General features: G+C 59.2%; 6 protein-coding genes across 6 annotated transcripts; 2 read left to right on the plus strand and 4 right to left on the minus strand.

Annotated features, from left to right (window-relative positions):
- Positions 1 to 3,774: 3,774 nt before the first annotated feature.
- On the minus strand, positions 3,775 to 5,743 carry SPRG_18905 (hypothetical protein; the record flags this gene model as incomplete). The annotated part of the gene is made up of 2 exons (XM_012338729.1): positions 3,775 to 5,121; positions 5,168 to 5,743. 2 exons carry the CDS (start codon positions 5,741 to 5,743, stop codon positions 3,775 to 3,777), a joined length of 1,923 nt encoding a protein of 640 aa, XP_012194119.1.
- A 1,531-nt stretch (positions 5,744 to 7,274) lies between these two features.
- SPRG_18907 (hypothetical protein) lies at positions 7,275 to 9,686 on the plus strand (the record flags this gene model as incomplete). Its single annotated transcript, XM_012338730.1, has 3 exons — positions 7,275 to 7,430; positions 7,479 to 7,535; positions 7,581 to 9,686. 3 exons carry the CDS (start codon positions 7,275 to 7,277, stop codon positions 9,684 to 9,686), a joined length of 2,319 nt encoding a protein of 772 aa, XP_012194120.1.
- Positions 9,679 to 12,538, minus strand: SPRG_00509 (hypothetical protein). The gene is made up of 10 exons (XM_012338603.1): positions 12,198 to 12,538; positions 12,072 to 12,146; positions 11,897 to 12,016; positions 11,711 to 11,849; positions 11,559 to 11,660; positions 10,425 to 10,876; positions 10,299 to 10,373; positions 10,123 to 10,242; positions 9,931 to 10,069; positions 9,679 to 9,882 (listed from the first exon to the last, which is right to left on the minus strand). Exons 1-10 carry the CDS (start codon positions 12,478 to 12,480, stop codon positions 9,777 to 9,779), a joined length of 1,611 nt encoding a protein of 536 aa, XP_012193993.1. The 5' UTR covers positions 12,481 to 12,538; the 3' UTR covers positions 9,679 to 9,776.
- A 433-nt stretch (positions 12,539 to 12,971) lies between these two features.
- SPRG_00510 (hypothetical protein) lies at positions 12,972 to 14,048 on the minus strand. Its single transcript, XM_012338604.1, has 5 exons — positions 13,759 to 14,048; positions 13,628 to 13,702; positions 13,450 to 13,569; positions 13,257 to 13,398; positions 12,972 to 13,208 (listed from the first exon to the last, which is right to left on the minus strand). Exons 1-5 carry the CDS (start codon positions 14,042 to 14,044, stop codon positions 13,103 to 13,105), a joined length of 729 nt encoding a protein of 242 aa, XP_012193994.1. The 5' UTR covers positions 14,045 to 14,048; the 3' UTR covers positions 12,972 to 13,102.
- A 249-nt stretch (positions 14,049 to 14,297) lies between these two features.
- Positions 14,298 to 15,825, minus strand: SPRG_00511 (hypothetical protein). Its single transcript, XM_012338605.1, has 7 exons — positions 15,460 to 15,825; positions 15,280 to 15,407; positions 15,098 to 15,228; positions 14,963 to 15,046; positions 14,636 to 14,892; positions 14,458 to 14,590; positions 14,298 to 14,404 (listed from the first exon to the last, which is right to left on the minus strand). The coding sequence occupies exons 1-7, from the start codon at positions 15,783 to 15,785 to the stop codon at positions 14,342 to 14,344; spliced, it is 1,122 nt and encodes a 373-aa protein (XP_012193995.1). The 5' UTR covers positions 15,786 to 15,825; the 3' UTR covers positions 14,298 to 14,341.
- A 905-nt stretch (positions 15,826 to 16,730) lies between these two features.
- On the plus strand, positions 16,731 to 17,891 carry SPRG_00512 (hypothetical protein). The gene is made up of 4 exons (XM_012338606.1): positions 16,731 to 16,938; positions 16,993 to 17,435; positions 17,493 to 17,612; positions 17,667 to 17,891. The coding sequence occupies exons 1-4, from the start codon at positions 16,744 to 16,746 to the stop codon at positions 17,851 to 17,853; spliced, it is 945 nt and encodes a 314-aa protein (XP_012193996.1). The 5' UTR covers positions 16,731 to 16,743; the 3' UTR covers positions 17,854 to 17,891.
- Positions 17,892 to 18,941: the final 1,050 nt, after the last annotated feature.

Consider the following 18,941-nt stretch of genomic DNA (forward strand, 5'->3'; position numbering starts at 1 on the left):
CCACTACGCCGACTCGTGCTGACCTCCAGCGGCGCCAAACGCGACGGCGGTCGGACACGACTGCTCGGGTCGTTTGCACTCGCGCGGCACGACGACGGCCACGTTCTCGGCCGCCTTGGCGTTGCGGTGACGCGCGCGACGTCGATATGTCCACGGGATACATGTATGACGTGGCAGCCTGCGTGGTGGGCGACGCTGTGCCTCCAGTTTCAATCGGGGGACATGGACATTGACGTCGCGGGATTTCTTGCGGTCGTCCACGGCGGCGTCTGCTTTCAGACCCAGCGCAACCGCGTGTGGGCCATGCGCCGCGGCGAGACAGCCGATGCGAGCGAGGCGGCTGCGTACATTACGTGCTTCCCCGACGCGGCCCAAGACGTTCTGCGTCGCCTTTTGTTTGCGACACAGTGGTCGCCCGCGTGGCTAGCAATTGAAGACGACGTGCTTTTGTACTGGCGCTGCAAGCGCCATCGACTGAACGCGCTGCTTCCATCTCCGTCGGCAAGTACGATGCCCTCCAAATCGTTCCAAGAAACGCTCGAGCACGCCATGTACGAGTCATGTTGCGACCGACCCATCTCCGACGAAAATGGGACCCGCGTGTAGTGTCTTTTTGTAGCCAATACAATGTATATACCGAGGCATCAGGTTATCTATAGTACGATTGCTAGACAAGAGAATAACGGCCACCGACAGCGGTTGAGACAACTGTCAGGACTGAAAACGACGACCTACGCTGGACGACCGCCTCACTTGTCGATCGACTTTCAAACACTGGAGCATGGAGCGCGGCAACAAAAGCCCGCCGTTCGCTGTCATCGTGCTGCACCTCGCCGGCAACCTCATCGCAGGCTGCGTCGTCCTCCTCTCGCTCGTGACGCTTGTGGCGCTTCTGAGCCAAAGTACTAAATGCATCCTCGAGCACCCTCGATCGCGATGACACTGCTTAGGCATGGCCTACCGCATGGTGGTGGCCCCAAACTACCAAGGTACATGGCAACGAGCTCGCTTGCTCGACAATAGTGATAGATGCGAGCATGGACTGGGCGCCGCTCGGCAACACGTGCGTTTTAACGCGACGCGGCTTTCGCGACAACTCGTGCAGCGTCAATGAAACCAGGTGACGACACTGGCAGCATGGGCCGCCATCGGCAGGTGCAACCTCCTTCGTCGTCGTCTTCTCTGGAAGGACCAATTGGATGTCGTAGGGTGCTCGCGCAGCAGTGGGCTCTGCCCAACGCAGACGCTTGGTCGGTCACGACGTGCATGGTCGGGTCCGAAGACGTGGGGTACTTTGGCGTCACGTTCCTCGCCTCGTACGCGTCTTCGTCTTCGTGGATGGATACTAAACGCAAGGCAGCGTAGATACCCCGACGACCCGACGCCCGAGTGCCTTCCGACAGGCGCCCAGTCGATCGCCGCGATGGCTTCCTTGGAGACCATGGTGAAGCGGCTTGCGATGTGCTTGCGCTCACGAAATGTGATGTAGACCACGGCTGCGCACCCCAATGGCGCGTATTTGCTATCGTCCATCACAGACACGGAGATGCTCTCGGTCGACTTGCACCTCAACTCGGACGGTAGAGCTCTCTTCTGTGCCGCCGTCCAGAGATATGCTAGCCTACTGCACGTAGGTACAACGAGTCGTGTGTATCCGAATGCTACAAAAACGATCGTGACGGTTGCTGGCGACGTGGCGCCCGTCGACCAAGGTCGGTGAATGCTTTTTCTGGCATACACTACGTTCTCATTGCTTCGTGATGGACTTAGCCACCAATTGGCGCATTCAGGCGATGCCTCTCGGTCCTCGGTATACCGTTGAGGTAGGCTGGCCTTGGCATACCACCACATATGTGATCGATCCAGACGTACTGCCAGTCGGTTTTTCTGGATTTGACACCAGATCTGGACGCACTTGCTGGCTACAGCGCTGGAAAACAGTCCCACGCGCCCGTACACTTGTGTGCCTTGCGATGGGCTTTCTATCCGTGTGTGCGTAGATTGTGAATTCGTGGAATTGCGGCAACCAAGTGAGCAACGCCAACGAGATTGCACTTGCGCAGGTTCGTCCGTGCTGCCTGTGCACGTAGTACAGACATGGGGCGTAGGTCGTTTTGCTGGTTTGGCGCTCGTGCTCCTGCATGGCGATGTGTACATTACGATCGAAGGCTTCTCCGGTCTTTTCCGACGCCAGGTGCGTCGACACCTCGATCGTTGACGTCATGCGTCTGCGCCTAGCCGATCTTGACGTACGACATGCTCTCGGGCATGGAGCAGCGGCTGCTCCTCGTCGCAGCGATGGTTCTCAGCGCGCTACCGTCGCTCTTGTACGCAGACGTCGCCCGCATCTACGCTGGCACAACGACCGGCGCTCAAATCTGGGTCCTCTCGCTCGCTCTGCGTACTACGTCTTTTGTCCATGGCGCTCGCCAGTTGATCCTCATGGGTAGTCGGCGTCTGGATCGCCTTTGGCGTCGTGCTACTCATCGGCAGCCTCCAGCGACTCCCGCTGCCATTCGCCCCGACACGTGTGTTGCCGTATTCGGCCCGCGTCTTTTTGTCGCTGACCATCTTTGGCATCGTCGGCGCCTGCTATGGCTTGTACGATACCTTCTCTCAATTTGCTGGCAGAGACAAAGAGAGGCGTACTAGGCAAGACGAGGTATACAACGACTTTTACAGTTCACCGCCGGCGCTCTTGGGGCTGTCTATCCACGGTATGGAGCTTCCAGCCGGCGCGTACGACTCAAGTGTGCCGGTGACGCCAGGTGCGGCACGACAATGGTCTCTGGGACTTGAACAAGTCGCTCAATTAGTGCTGACGCTACTGGCGTCGACGCTTGGCAGCGTCACGGCTGTTGCATTGATCACGGCCATGCTTGCGAGTATGCTCTCGTATCGCTGCCTCTTTGTGCCCACGTCGTGGTCGGGCAAGCATTTCGTTTGCAATAGTTTAACCGATGCAATGGCTGCAGGTGTGCGACGAATGCCTTTCTGCACGCAATGCACCCGCCGCGCGGACTCACCAGCGTCCCGCTGCACCAATCGTGCGCGATTCGTTTCGGCAACAAAATGTATCGCTTCGGTCGACACCAGGATAGACAAGTTGTCCACATAGGTATTGCAAACCGAGCACGATGGCGATGCTAGGGTACATATTCATCACGCCCTCTACAAACGACGCGGGCAGCGGCAAGGTAGTCCGGACCGCCTTGTGGCGCGGCGTCGTCACGTCTACGGGGCATCTTAGGACTCGCTCGTCTTCCCGTCCAAGCTGCGGGTCTTGACGTCGCAGAAATCCCGCGTTGCGAGTGCCGCAAAGTACGCGACTGACGTGCCCGTCGTCCGCTACGTCGTGAGCATCTACGCGCTCGTGCTGGCGACAGCCATGCGCTGCATCGCCTGCGGCTACCGGTACATCAACTTGGGCATTTCAGAGACCATGACGTGACAGCGTAGATGTCGGGTGTACGGTACCGTGGCCAAGGACGGCAGCTTCACCGCGCTCGCGCAGCATGTCCGCCTCGATCGGACGCAGCGCTTCATGCACAGCCGAGGCGTATGCGTCAACTAAAATCGACTGCGTTTGAGCGAATACCTACAGAAATATGGGATGCTTGCGCAGTTCAACGTTCCGCTTCGTTGTGACGAGCACTAGGCGTGGGTTGCTGCGCCAACGCTTCGCTCTTGCATGCACCCGAGTACGTACAAGCAAGTCTACCCTTTCTTCTCTTTACGGTGCCAAAGCGGCTATCTTTCCACACACACATCATGCTACTGGCGCTTGGAGAGGACCATGGCGCCAATCGCCACGACACCGAGGACGGACGCCGCCAGCGCGAGCGTCGTCGGCGTCGTCCAGGTCGTCGACGCGTCGGGCTTCTTGCCGCCCGGCAGATCGCGCGTCTTGACCGGCGCCGGCGACTTGACCGTCGTCGTCTTGGCCGCCGACGGCTTGTTGTTACCGTTGTTGCTGTTGTTGCTCTGCTCGAGGAGGAAGCCGCCCCACTTTTCCTTCTCCTTCTCTTTGGCGTCGGCAACGCGCTTGGCGACGCTTTCGAGAAGCGACCGACACGCCTTGTCCTTGGGCATGAGCTTGACGGCGATCAGGAGGTCCTGCTTGGCTTCCACGTCGTTGCCCATGGCGACGAGCGCCGTCGCACGGCGGAAGAGCGCCTTGGACGGCCACTCCTGGAAGATGAGCGCTTCCGTCATGCCGATGCGGCCCATCCACTCGGCGACCTTGCCATGGCGGTTGTCCGAGAGCACTTGGAGGATCGAGAGTGCGTTCGTGCACGCCGTCCACGCGTCGCTGTAGTCGCCGAGCTTGAGCTTGCACGCGCCGAGGTTGAGGTGGCAGCGAATCATCGTTTGAAGCACCGTCGCTTTCTCCTTGTGGCTCGCGCTCTCCTGGTCGACGTGGTTGAGGTACGTCAAGCTCTCGAGGTACTTTTCGATGGCCGCGACCAAGTCGGCGGCCTTGAAGTGGTCGTTGCCCGCCGCCGACGCCGCGACCGACGCGGCAATGCGCTCCGTGTTGGTCATCGTCTTGGCCGTGAGCGCTTCGACATGCACGTCCTTCTCTTGCAGAAAAAGCGTGCCATAGTCGGTCTTGACAACGACGACCTTGTCCGCCGGGCGGGTGCTGACGACGACGCCCTTGCCGTACGGCGTCGATACGGCCACGCCCTTCCGGAAGCGGGACGGTGGCGGCGCCTCCCACACCGAGTCGGGGCGCAAGTACGCCGTCGTCGTGCGCTTCGTCATGCCCGGCGACGCTTCCATGAGCACCACGTACATCTTGGTCGCTTCGCGGAACGTCACGATCGTCCCGTTGCCGAATGGCGTCGAGACCTTGGCGCCATCGGCGATGGGCGTCCGCGCGACTGCCGCTGGGTGGTACGTGTCGGCCGAGAACTTGTGGCCGGGGAGGTAGACCGTCGAGGCGGCCGCCGCCGTGCCGAAGGCCGCCGGGTGGCGCGTCTCGGCCTGGAGGAGCGCCGCTGTCGCCGCGTACACCTCTGCGTCCGCCTCCAGCCGCGCTTTGGCGTCCATGAGACCTTGCACTGACGTCTGCAGGCGCGCAAGCACGTCGTACTCGAAGCGCATGGCGACTTGCACCTACCAACATGTGTCGGAGCGTGTGGCCGAAAAGGTCGATATGTACCTGGCCGTAGCTGATGCTGGTGACGTGGCCGGGCGGGCCCTCGAGCGGCAGCGACACGATGTGCGTCTTTTGATCGGCCAGCATCGCGTCCGTGATGACGAGCTTGCACGTGCCGATAAAGACGTCGGCCACGAGCGGCGACGGGTGGTGCAGCGTGAGCGTGACCGACGCGGCCTTGGTCTTGACGCCATTGAACGTAATGGTTGTCTGGTCCGCCTTGAACCACGTGGCCCGGCATGCCCGCGGGTTGAGCCGGATCGTCGACGTCTTGGCGGCGCGGATGTTGGTCTTGGCCTTCTCAATGCTGGCGGCCGTGATCGCGAGCGAGCCAACGACCGTCGTGTCGTCCGAGAGGTCGAGGATGCCATCGAGGTGGAGGTTCTCGGCATTGAGCACCGTGATGGACAAGGCGCCGACCGCCTTGCCGTCGACAACGTCGATGCCCTGGGCGTTGGCCGTCACGGAGGCTTGGGCAGCAGCGAGACGCTGCGTCTCCGCCTCCAGCTGCATCTGGAGCTCGTCCGTCGGCGAGAGATGCGGGACCTTCTCCCAGCACGCGGAGCTCGTCATGGCCATCCCGTCGTCTTCCGAAAGCCAACGTCGAAAATGATGCGCGCCGGCCATTGGCCGGCGTCCCGTTCGACTCGATATAGTGTGTATGACACTATTTCCGTTGCCTCTGTCGCTGCTGGCATGGGACTGTCTATGCTGCTGCTGGACAAAGGTTTTCTTCCGACGAGTTGCCCGGCAACGGGGACATGCCTGGCGGAGATCATGCGCTGCGTAGGAGGATTCGAGCTGATAGCCAAGGCGACCACGGGCGCTGATCCTTTGTCGTAAGAAGAGAGAAAGGACGGAGGAGGAGGATGTGCAGACATCTTATCAACCGCGCCTCGATGCACCGGCCCCTTGCACCTCGACGTGCATAGAGCACTAGAATAGTTGCGACCTATGCATGTTGTAACCAACGAGGTGTACTCTTAGCAATGACTTTTAGCTAGCAAGCTCGTGGTTGCTAAGACCAGTTGCTTGTCCGACGAGGATTAGGGTTCGTCTCGCCCGCCATCGGTTTCGGCCGCGCCACCGTCGTGATCTCCGCCGTCCAAGCATCCGCCAGCAACCCTTCTGGAGACGGGACTGTGCTTGGTAGCTGCCGATCCCTTGGTCTTGGCAGCCCCGCCTATGCAATGCTGTACGTTGTGGTCGACGCGCCTTGGCAGGTAGCGACGCATTGTCTTGGAAGCCATACCGCTTTGCGCACTGCGTTCGAACGCGCCGTCTCTCTTACGACCTGGCCTCGGCGCATGGACGTCGGATCAGGTCGACGTAGAGAGCGAACGGTCGAGGGGGTGCGTCAGGCACGGCTACTCCGTCTGTCGACAACTCGACATCCTTCGTGCTTCTTCGATTGCTACACTCGTGGAAGAGGAGGATCTCACCACGTGTCGTGATGACGAGCTTGCTACTACGGCGCAGGGATGGCGTCTGTAATCGCGTTCGCAAATGTACGCAGCGTCGTTCTTCAAGGAGAGTGGCACCTCGAAGTACGTGGCGGCTGCAGAGATGTACTAGTAAGCAACCTTGGTTTCGCACGCGCTGCATCTTTCAGAAGCGGCCTTGCTCAGCGCGCCATTCGCACCAACAACTCATGGCCGTGGACAATATAGGGCGAGAGATGCAGCGTTCTCTCCGAGCTGCCGCAGAAGGTAACGGGGATTGCACTGGGCCGGGCGCTTTTCTTGTCGGCTGCTCGACGTGGTAGGCGTGCCACTGTGGCCACTGCGAGCGCTGCCCAGAGCCGGCGCTCGCGATCTTTTCGACCCAGCGCGGGTTGTGATTGGCTCGTCCTTTCTGCGAAACGAGCCAATCAGAAATGGCGTTCCCGCCGGTTTCGAGGCGTCGCTACAAACAGCAAGATGTGCGCCGACGCAATTGTTCCATGGGGCGGTCAGTGTATGTATTCTCGCAGGTTCGATACTGTGTACGACGACTGGGCTTCTTTGATATGCACATGGGAACGCTCAGGATATGCATTGCTGGAGGTTTTCGACAGGTACACAAACCCATGATCATTCTCGCATTCGCTTCGCGCCCCGCAGGTTGACACATGCCCTCGGACGAGATGCTTCCCTTCGACATGTCGCTCCTCGACTTGCAGCCGCCGAGCAAGCAGCAGCAGCAGGCCGAGCCCGAGTTCAGCAAGAACTATGCGATCGGGTCGCGCATCCAGCGCTCCATGAGCGCGCCGCCAGTCGCCGAGCATGTACGTCGAGCGCGGTTGCACCGACGAGACGCTTAGCCGCATGTTTAGGTGGGCCGGTTGCCGCCGCCCATGTATGCGCAGAGCGAGTACGACGACAACCAGACGGTATGGCCTGCATCGCGAGGTGACCACCTGCTGAGCACCGTGTAGGAAGCCGAGTTGCACCCCGAGTATTACTACTACTACGCGCCCAAGTCGCACAACCCGCGCCTGCCCATGTCGTACAACGCGTGGGAGTCGATGCACAAGCAGTACCACACGCGCCACCACCATTCGAGCTCGTTGCACCGCGTGCAAATTCCCGACCACCGCGACGCGCCGCCGGCGTACACGACCAGCATGGCCCCGAAAGCGTCGCAGGAGGACTTTGAAGCTGCGGTCGCGGCCGCTGGAGGCCACACGTACCAAAAGACAGAGCCATTCTGCTCGTCGCCGACCGACTCGAACCACGGCGGGTCCGTGCGGCCGGTCAACAAGACGCTTATTGACCGCATCCAAGAAGACTTTCCGCGCACGCCGTCGCCCGTCTTTGGCTATGGCATGACGTCCGAGATGGAAGAGGAGCTCCATCGCGCTGGCCGGTACGCCGACTGCAACAACAACCAGCAGCAGCATCACCACGAGCTCCCGTCCGACTTTTTGCACAGCATGAAGCGGTTTCCGGCCAGCCGCGAGAAGCAGCTGCCGCGCATCAACATTGTTAGCCCGCAGTACTACCCGATGATGTACGCGGGCCCGCCGCCGGGCTTGCACTATGGCGTTCCGCCGAGCCATCCCGGCATGGTGCAGCACCCCATGTACGAGCGTGTGCCCCGGGGCATGTACCCATCGGGCTACGAGCCCGAGTACGGCATGTACCACGAGCCCGAGATGAGCGACCGAAGCCACTATCCCGACATCCGCCACCTCAAGGCAACGTCGCACGAGTACCCATCGTCGCGCGGGTCGCCGCCGGGGTACAGCCGGTCGCGCGGCTTCTCGTCGAGCGCCAAGAGCTTCACCTCGTCGTCCGCAAGCCGCCACCAGACGACGCAGCAGTCGCAACCACACAACGAAGCAGCGCCCAAGGAGACGATGGCCAAGCCGCGCGTGGCCTTGAACCCCAAGGAAGCATGCTTTGAGCCGCGCGCCGCGCAGCCCGTGTCGTCGTCGTCTTCGTCCGAGAAGCGGCTGACGGACAAGACCAAGGTGGCGCCGACCAGCGTGCTTCTCAACGACTTTCGCAACACCAACAAGCACAAGAAGTGGGAGCTCCTCGACGCCCGCGGGCACATGGTCGAATTCGCCAAGGACCAGCACGGCTCGCGCTTCATCCAGCAAAAGCTCGAGACGGCCAAGGCAGACATCAAGGACATCGTGTTCGCCGAAATCTACCCGGTCGCGCTCACGCTCATGACCGACGTCTTTGGCAACTACGTCATCCAAAAGTTCTTTGACTTTGGCACGTCGCACCATCTGTCGCTGCTGCTGCGGACCATCTCCGGGCGGGTGCTCGAGCTCGCGCTGCAAATGTACGGCTGCCGCGTCATCCAGAAGGCGCTCGAGCTCAAGAACATCCCCGAGAAGCTCCATTTGATATCGGAGCTCACGGGCCATGTGCTCAAGTGCGTCAAGGACCAGAACGGCAACCACGTGGTGCAGAAATGCATCGAGATCCTGCCGTGGAAGACGCCGGTGGCCATGGACGTCGGTGGCTTCATCCTCTCGGCGTTCCTCGGCAATGTCTACTCGCTCGCGACGCACCCATATGGCTGCCGCGTCATCCAGCGCGTCCTCGAGCACTGCACGGAGGCGCAGATGGCGCCGATCCTCAAGGAGATCCACGACTGCTGCTGCCTCCTCGTCGAAGACCAGTACGGCAACTACGTCATCCAGCATGTCCTCGAGCACGGCCAACCGAGTGAGCGGTCGCAGGTCATCAACAAGGTCTACCCGGACATCGTGCGCTTCAGCTACCACAAGTTTGCGAGCAACGTGATCGAAAAGTGCCTCATGTACGCCAGCGTCCACCAGCTGCATGTCATTGTCGCGCACGTCATGGAGGCCAATGAGCGCGGCGAGTGCCCGCTCCAGGTCATGATGAAGGACCAGTACGCCAACTACGTGGTGCAGAAGCTCATCGACGTGGCCGACGCCGAGGAGCGCGAGCGCATGGTGGTCATCATCAAGACGCAGGCGAGCCATTTGAAGCGCTTCAACTTTGGCAAGCACATCCTCAACCGCCTCGAGAAGCTCACGGGCCAAAAGATTGCGTAATCATGTCTCTCTATTAGTCGTAGTATCTATCTATCAATATGAACGCGCCAATGGAAGCGGTTGAACTCGACACTATAGTTAAAAGCGTGTTTACGAGGCTGCCTGGGTCTTTTCGCGCATGCGCCGATAGATGGTTTCGACTTGGTCCATGCCCGTGACGCAGAGCCCGAGGTCCCGGATGATACCGTCCTTGAGTCTACAGTGTATCAAGTTGATACTGAAAACAAAGGTGCGAAATCTGTACCGGTAGCACCAGCCGTGGACACTCACCGACTGCCCGGCTTCCCAAGCGTTCTGCACAATCCGCGTGTGGCAGACGTTGTAGACGCCCCGTGCGACGTTCTCTTCGACGAGCATCTCGGACTTGATGGCGTCGTCGCAGTCTACGTTGGACTCTGAGCACTTAGCGCACGAACGTGCTGGTCGATTCAAGTACCGAGGAATTTCCGGGCGTGGTCAATGTACAAGTCCTTGATGCTGCGGAGCCAGTTATCGACGATACCAAACTCTTTTTGGGACAAAGCTGCGTTGACGCCGCCACAGCCGTAATGGCCACCTACAGGATCGTATTTCGCGATTGAGATTCCGATTCAGGTTCAAATGCGGACGTACACACGATGATGTGCTTGACTTTAAGAAACTTGACCGCGTACTCGATCACAGACAGACAGTTGAGGTCAGTCGAGACTAGAGCGGTCCACTGAGTCGTTTTGCAGTAGGTAGAGAGAGAAGACGTACTCACTTGGTTGGCGATGTTGCGATGCACAAAGACCTCGCCGGGAGGTAAGTCCAAGATCTCGTTGGCCGGCACGCGCGAGTCGGAGCAGCCGATCCAGAGGATCTCGGGCGACTGCGTCTCAGCGAGCTTGGAAAAGAAGTTGGGGTCCCTGGTCCGCATGTCGTCGGCCCAGAGCCGATTGCGCTCGAGGAGCTGCGCCATGCCTTCCTCGCCTTCGCCAAGGTTGGCGCGCGAGCGCACATGGCGCTGCGGACTCTGAGGCAGCGGGCGGTGCGGTGGAACCGGCGATGCTTCCGTCGGTGGCCCCGTCGGCGGCGAGAGCCAAATGGCCGCGTCGGTCGATATGCTGATGCGCGGGGTCGTCGCTGCAAGCGGGAGAGCCGAGTGTTCCAACGAGGCCCGGATCGCGTTGACGCTCGGGTCGAGAGAGATGCGCGGGAGGTGCACCGGGCTCGCTATTGTAGATGGAGACGGCGCCGCGTCAAGAAACGAGATGCAAAGTGGCGGCAGAGAGGGCCGTTGACACTGCAAGATGCCGGCCAAGATGGCGGGGCGGTGGACCGAAATAGCTCTAACCGCCTCTAGTCTATGCTTAGCTTCTGCACGTTTCTGTGTTTGCGCCGGTCGAATCGCCGCCTGTGCGCGCTGCTGCGGACAGGGGAGAGCTTCTGCGACGTAGAGAGGCTCGTCCCTGGTGTCGAGTCGTGGCTTGTCACAAAGCAATTATATAGTCCCGACGCCACCGCCTCTATGAAAGCAAAGGAAGTGTCAACCTACGGGGCTCCTCCGTGTGGCGCAGGAGTCCATCGTCTGGACACAAGGAGGTTGACTAGAGTGCTACGCATGCTTGCTTGACACGTCTCATCTGCTCAAACAATCTCTGCCAGAAAAGTGCATCCGCACGCAAAACGAATGTGGGCGAGGGTGGATGCAGATCCATCGTCCTGCGCGTCGGACCTCCTAGAGTAGTGCATCGCCATCTCTCGACACGAGCACAGAACAAGTTATAGAGCTACCAACGTCATTATGCGTGGCGTTCATGTGAAGGATCTCAGAGCTCGGTGGCTAGAAGAGATATATGCGAATGGACGACGGCAGCGCATGCCACGGACATCCGGGACGTCATCAACTACGTTTCGGGCTTGCTCTTGTTGTGAATGCGGCGGTAAATGGACTCGTCTTGGTCCATGCCCGTGATGCAGAGCCCAAGGTCGCGGATGATGCCATCTTTAAGGCTACGAGCCGCGTCCATATTACTTGAATCGTCGTGGCACAGCGTTCGTACCGGTAGCACCAGCCGTGGACGCTGAGCTGCTGCCCGGCCTCCCAAGCGTTCTGCACAATCCGCGTGTGGCAGACGTTGTAAACGCCCCGTGCGACGTTCTCCTCGATGAGAAGCTCCGACTTGGTGGCGTCGTCGCAATCTAATCGGCAGATCAGCACTCGGGCCGGGCATCGACCTCGGCCGCACCGAGGAATTTCCGGGCGTTCTCGATGTACAAGTCCTTGATGCTGCGGAGCCAGTTGTCGACGATACCAAACTCTTTTTGGGACAAGGCTGCGTTGACGCCACCGCAGCCATAATGACCGCCTACAAATCATATTTCGCGATTGAGATTGAGATTGAGATTCAAATACACACGTACACACAATGATGTGCTTGACCTTGAGGTGCTTGACCGCGTACTCGATCACAGAGAGACAGTTGAGGTCCGTCGAGACTAGAGCGGTCCACTGAGTCGTTTTGCAGTAAGTAGAGAGAGAAGACGTACTCACTTGGTTGGCGATGTTGCGGTGCACGAACACCTCGCCGGGCGGCAGCTTGAGGATCTCGTTGGCTGGCACGCGCGAGTCGGAGCAGCCGATCCAGAGGATCTCGGGCGACTGCGTGTCCACGAGCTTGGCAAAGAAGTTGGGGTCCTTGGCGCGCATCTCTTCGGCCCACTCGCGATTGCGCTCGAGGAGCTGCGCCATGCCTTCCTCGCCGAAGCCGACTTCGGTGCGGGGGCCGGGCACGTACCGACGGTGCGGAGAGCGCGGCGGCGTTGTCGACATGGAGCTCAATGGACGGAAAGATGGAAAGTGAGCGGCCTTTGGCCGTGCAAAGATCGCTGGAAGATCTTTCAACGGCCCGCCAGCCCTTAAATCAAAGAAACTCCTTAAATCAAAGAAGCTCCTGGGATCCATCAAGGTGCACGAGAGGCCAAGTGCAAGGGGGCAAGTGGTAGCAACCGAGACGGCAAGCAGAACAGGATATCGCAATTCCAGCAGCCAAATGACTAGGATGGTCAGTGCATTGAGGAGCTGTCAAAGATAGTTGACTGCAGAGCTAAGCTTTGGAGTACAGTCGTCCAACGCGTGCACGCGATGTCGTGGTTGCGGCTGCCTTCGTACAAGCAAGCAACGCTGTAATGACGACCTTAAGAAAGCTTAAGCATGGCGTTCGCCATGAACCAAGGGAATTCTCTTGTACCAGCCATGGCTACGACGAGCCGCGCGTTGGACGAGGTCTCAAGGGAACCGAACGGCAGCGAGCCGCTTCCGTGCTTTTGAACCGATCAACGTAGTATATAAAGGGGATGGCATATCCAGAGGTCTGGTCACAAGGGAGGCTCGAGACGCTGCCAGCTCGAAAGAAAAGAGACAATCGACGACACACTTGTATATCGACAGAGTACTAGGCCTCGGGCTTCTTCTTCTCCATCATGCGGCGGTAAATGGATTCGACTTGGTCCATGCCCGAGATGCAAATGTTGAGATCCCGGATGATGCCGTCCTTGAGGCTATCGCAGGTTACGAGTCGAGAGGGCAACGAAGCGATCGGAGCGTACCGGTAGCACCAGCCGTGCACGTTGAGCTCCTGGCCTTGCTCCCACGCTCGCTGCACGATGCGCGTGTGGCAGACGTTGTACACGCTGCGCGCGACGTTCTCCTCGATAAGCAAGTCCGACTTGATCGCAGGGTTGTCAATGTCTACGCAAGCGCCGTCAAACCAAGCTCGGCCATCGTAGTCTGGGTTTGAACCGAGAAATTTCCGGGCGTTCTCGATGTACAAGTCCTTGATGCTACGGAGCCAGTTGTCGACAAGGCCAAACTCTTCCTGGGACAAGGCAGCGTTGACGCCGCCGCAGCCGTAGTGGCCACCTACATAATCGTATTTCGCGATTGAGATTGAGATTCAGAGATTCAGATGCGGACGTACACACGATGATGTGCTTGACTTTGAGAAACTTGACCGCGTACTCGATCACAGACAGGCAGTTGAGGTCCGTCGAGACTAGAGCGGTCCACTGAGTCGTTTTGCAGTAGGTAGAGTCGAGAGACAAGACGTACTCACTTGGTTGGCAATGTTGCGATGCACAAACACCTCGCCGGGCGGCAGCTTGAGGATCTCGTTGGCTGGCACGCGCGAGTCGGAGCAGCCGATCCAGAGGATCTCGGGCGACTGCTGGTCCACGAGCTTGGCAAAGAAGTTGGGGTCGTTGGCGCGCATGGCTTTGGCCCACTCCTTGTTGCGCTCGAGGAGCTGCTTGACGCCCGGCGTGCCGGTCTGCACGACGGTGCGCGGCGAGAGCGGGATCGTCGGGTACGTCGGTGGCGGTGGTGAGCTCGACGACATGGCAGGATGTGGAATGGCATGCGACCGTTTGCTGTTCTATCCGGATGGATCGGCCAAATGGCACGGTATCCGGACATGACAGGCGCCGTCACCACCATGGTCCCTTGACGTCGACGGCCTGCTGTGCCAGGCAAATGACGTGGCGCCGCCTCGGCACGCCACAACGTTAGAAAGCTGGCGTCATCCAGTGCCAGTGGTCGACAGCCACGCTCGCCCAGGCTGCGACGACAAGAATACAACACGACGCCATCAAGTGCACACAACATGTAGTAGGATTCAAGTCGCTGGACGCGCAGCTTACTCGGACTTGAGCGGGCGGTTCATGAGAATGTCCTTGAGGTCGTCACGGTTGACGCGGCCCTATCGTTTGTCGTCCATATGCATCCGGGGCGCAATGACGCATGTGAGAATACCTGGATCATGTCGTTGACCGTGCGGAAGATCGGGAGGTCGAGGCCGCACTGCCCGGCAAAGTACACGGCGACCTCGGCCGTCGGGACACCTTCGACGGTCGTCGTCGCGAGGATGTCTTCCTTCTTTTCGCCCCTACGAGGTCCATGAGCTTGCATGGATCGTGTAGGAAGGTCGTACTTGATGAGGCGAATGCCGCACGTCCGGTTCCGCGAGAGCGAGCCAAAGGCCGTGAGCATGAGATCGCCAATGCCTGAGAGACCCGAAATCGTATGCGGGAGGCCACCCATCGCAATGCAGAGCTTCTGGAGCTCGAGCGAGCTGCGCGTGACGTACGCCGCGAGCGTGTTGATGCCAAGACCGCTGCCTTCGATCATACCGGCGCCGATCGCGAGCGGGTTCTTGAGCGCACCGCCGAGCTGGACACCGATAATGTCCTAATCGTCGTCATCAGTATATATGTATATATATATATTCTCTGCGCGGCGCCGGCTTGAGTTGCAGTACCTGGGAGCTGTAAATGCGAAAGTCGACCGTCGAGAGGAGGCGCTGGACCTTGACCGCATGGTAGAGCTGCTTGGACGCGACGACCTGGGATCGCAGGCGTCAGCCTTGTCAAGTGCAGTCGAATGGAATACGTACGACGGCCGACGGTGCGTTGTTCATGAGCTCGAGCGCGAACGAAGGGCCCGAGAGGAACGAGAGCGGCTGGTCGCGGCCCATGGCGGCCAGAATCGGCTCCGAGAGAAGCTGTTTCGTCTTGAGGTAGAGTCCTATACCATCGTTAGCTACCGTTGAAGAATAGCATGGCTGGATGGAAATACCCTTGGACGTCACGACGAGGATGGCGTCGTGCGGGATGTCGTCCTTGTGCTCGGCCAAAAAGTCGGGCGTCGCCTGCGCAGGAATGCACACAATGACAAGCGTTGCGCCGTCGCAGCACTCGGCGACACTAGGACCAGAATGCGTCAATATGTATCGGCGCAGATAGCGAGAGAGAGTACTTGTCCGAGGCGACGATCGAGGGCAAGAGCTCAAACTCGGAAAAAAACTGCGGGTTGTGGTGCGTCTCGTTGATGGCCGCGACCTGCGCCGGGTTGCGCGAGTAGAACGACACGCTGTGGCCTTGACGAGCCGCGATCTGGGCCATGGCCGTGCCAAAGGCGCCGGCGCCGAGGACCGCGACCTTGACGGGCTCGACAAAGGCCGAGGGAAGGCCGGCGTTCGTGGAGCTGGAGACACCGAGGTGGAGCGTCATGTTGCGAGTATGCTGCGAGGGAGAGAGGAGGAGGCGGCGAAGCGGAGAGCGCAGGCGGGAGGCAATGGACATCCACTGCAAATCCAAAAGTGACGTGCTTGGCCGCCGCAAATTCCCAATCCCGAGGCGCCACGCCGGTAAACTGTCTGGTCAACAGCTGCCCCATGTGCGACACGCGGCTAAAAAGACCGTCTTTTTCGATGAAAAACGGGATTTCAAAAGCGCAGAGACACTGCCCTTGGCTACTGCAAGCACGGATACAACGCGGTAGAGCTCTCTACAGGGTGCAGTGGCTACTGCCCGACGATAGGCCGAAGCTAGCGTCTTGGGTTCGTCCGTGTCCGTGCGTCGAAGCACGTGCGTGGTGACCCAAGTCGAATCGGTAAAGTGGCGTGAAAGGCAACCAGATGGTGGCATGGTGCCGAAAATAAAATCGCCAACGTGGCACGCGACCGACGACACCAGCCTCGTCCCGCTTGAATGAATTTGGGAGCCCATGGATGTGTCCTTGGTGGTCTTGTGTGAAAAATACTAGGTAGCCATAGATCAACACGGATCGCTGCATCCAGAAAACAAGCCTTACATGTAAAAAAGGCTCTATGGTGTGTTGTTCAAGTCACTAGCTTCAATTTGACGCTAAGAAATCAAACGGCCTCGTGACGAGGCACGGTCCAAGATCACCTTGGCCATGTTGAGTCGTCATGACAAGCGGTCGCATGCCCGATGAGATGCCGTTGGGGCACGTCATTCGTCATCACAAGGCGACGGGCCGTGGTTACATCGCCCCGTCGTCGTCCATAGTGGAGGTCGACCCGGAGGTCAACCAAGCGGCTAAAGAACCTGGTCCGACGTCACGGTCGTGTCAACACGGTGCGTCAACACACAGCGTTTGTGCTCTCTCATTTCGGCATGTGCCACATCCTAAACAAGCCAGCTGTCCGCGTTGGGTGCAATTAGATTCGGCAATAATATCCTAATTAGGATGTCCGCCGTCGACGGCGCCGCGTGTTTCGGACATTTCGTGGCGAGCATGGACCTCAGCGCGCTCTACTACCCGTACAGCCATACGCTCCCTGCAGTCTACGCGCAGACGCACAAGCTCGTGGCGTACAACAGCATCTACAACGCGTTCGAGCTCTACTGGCTCTGCGTGCTGCCGCTGCTCGTGCTCGGCGTCCCGCTCTGTCTCTCGTGCCTGCCCGTGCGCCTTTCGCTGCCCGCCAAGGTTCGCCGCGCTTCATATGCGATGGCCTCATGGTATATGTTGTATGCCGATTAGCTGGGCGAGAAGCCGCTGGCAGCGTCGTCGCGGCCCGAGTGGGACCCGACATGGGTCGTGCCCAAGCACATTGCTGCCATCATGGACGGCAACCGTCGCTATGGCCGGACGCGCTATGGCCTGCCGCTCAAGGGCCATCAAGACGGTAGCCAGCGCGTCGTCGACTTTATGAACTGGTGCGTCGGCGCCGGCGTCCAGATCCTGACCGTCTATGCGTTCTCGACCGAGAATTGGGGGCGCGCGCAGGCCGAGGTCGATGCGCTCATGAACATCTTTACGAGCTTCATGCACGACATCATCCCGCAAGCGCTCGAGCGCAACATCCGCGTGTGCGTCCTCGTCTCGGACGGCGCCAAGTTCCCGAGCCACATTGGTTCGGCGATCGAGAAGATCGAGACGGCGACGGCCCACTGCACGGCCTTTACCCTCAACATTTGCGCCAGGTATTACCCATATAGATATCTGTAGGCGTCCATCTAAGCAAGCGCCCCACTGTATAGCTATGGCAGTCGCAATGAGATGGTCCACACCGTCCAAGCCATCGCGGCCAAGGTCGCGGCCGGGACGCTGGCGGTCGATGCGATCGACGAAGCGGTCGTGAGCGAGCACTTGCTGACCAAGTACAACGCATATATCTCTCGCCCATGTGCTACGGCTAACGAATGCGACGCTAGGAACGTGCCGGACCCGGATTTGCTCATCCGCACGTCGGGCGAGTGCCGGTTGAGCAACTTTCTGCTCTATCAAATCGCCTACTCGGAGCTCATTTTCCTCGACAAGATGTGGCCCGAGCTCAATTACGACGACTTTCTCCACATGATGCGCACGTTCAATCTGCGGAAACGCCGGTTTGGCAAATAAATCATCTATCGTACAATTGCAAACTAGACTCTTTTATGCTCAAACTGCACCTTCTGCACGCCTAAAAGATGGACGAAGTGCTTTTTCAAAAGACGATAAAATGGCTTATACATCGAGTTGCAGTGTGCTCGCATGCGCCGCTCGCCGCTCGGTCTGCCACACCGGCTTGTTTGCGCCAGCTACAGGGCAACGAGCGCTTGGATGATGAGTGTGTCGGGTGCTGTGACGGCCGTACGCGCGCGCATGTTCTGCGCACTTGTGGAGAGAATATATCGTCGGTACCTATTTACCGGTACCTCACCAGCCACTGCCCCTACCGCCAACCACGTTGCAAGTGTTTCCCAAGATGCCACAACCGCCCAGGTACCGTGTTGGTCCACACCAAAGGCCAAACAATCGACTCTCACAACATCAAGCAGACTAATTGTTTCAAGTAAAAGCGATTAAGCTGAAGAGTACTGCAGCTCTACTACTATTCTACTCACAACCACCGCAGCCTCCGGTGCGACCAAACGCGTCAAAGTCACCAGCCGCTCCAGATGAAATTCCCTTCCGTGACCCCACAGTCGTCCGAGGCGTCACGTAGCCGTAGCCGCTGCAGCCGCCATAGTAGATGTACGGAAGGTAGTAGTAGAACGGCAGGCTGCCGTCAAACATGAGTCTGGAAGCAGGCGCACGCGGCGGGTATGAAAAGGCAGAATGTACAGTCGAAGTCACGAAGTCGGGAACTAGCATGGGTGCAGCAGTACGTACCGGTGCTACTGCTCCTTACAACGGTAGGCTCCAAGTGTGGACCAGTCACCCATTGTCCAGCAACGTGCACCCGCAAATGAGAAGCCGTGGCGCCTTGTAGGACTCGGTCTGTTGGACACGTGCTCGATGTGGACAGCACTGGACATGGGTGGCTGGCTTGATGATGGTCGACTCATTTTATCTTTTCATGCCTGCGCACAACGCAGACAACGAGAGCGCCGCGGTCGCCGTGCCCGTGCCGCTGGCCGTCCTCGTCCCGTTCTCGAGTCCCGAGGATCAGGACGTGACCGACGTCTCGTACATTGTCGACATGGAGATCAAGCACACCAAGTTCC

This window comes from Saprolegnia parasitica, assembly GCF_000151545.1.
Source record: "Saprolegnia parasitica CBS 223.65 unplaced genomic scaffold supercont2.1, whole genome shotgun sequence".
Classification (NCBI taxonomy): Eukaryota; Oomycota; class Saprolegniomycetes; order Saprolegniales; family Saprolegniaceae; genus Saprolegnia; species Saprolegnia parasitica.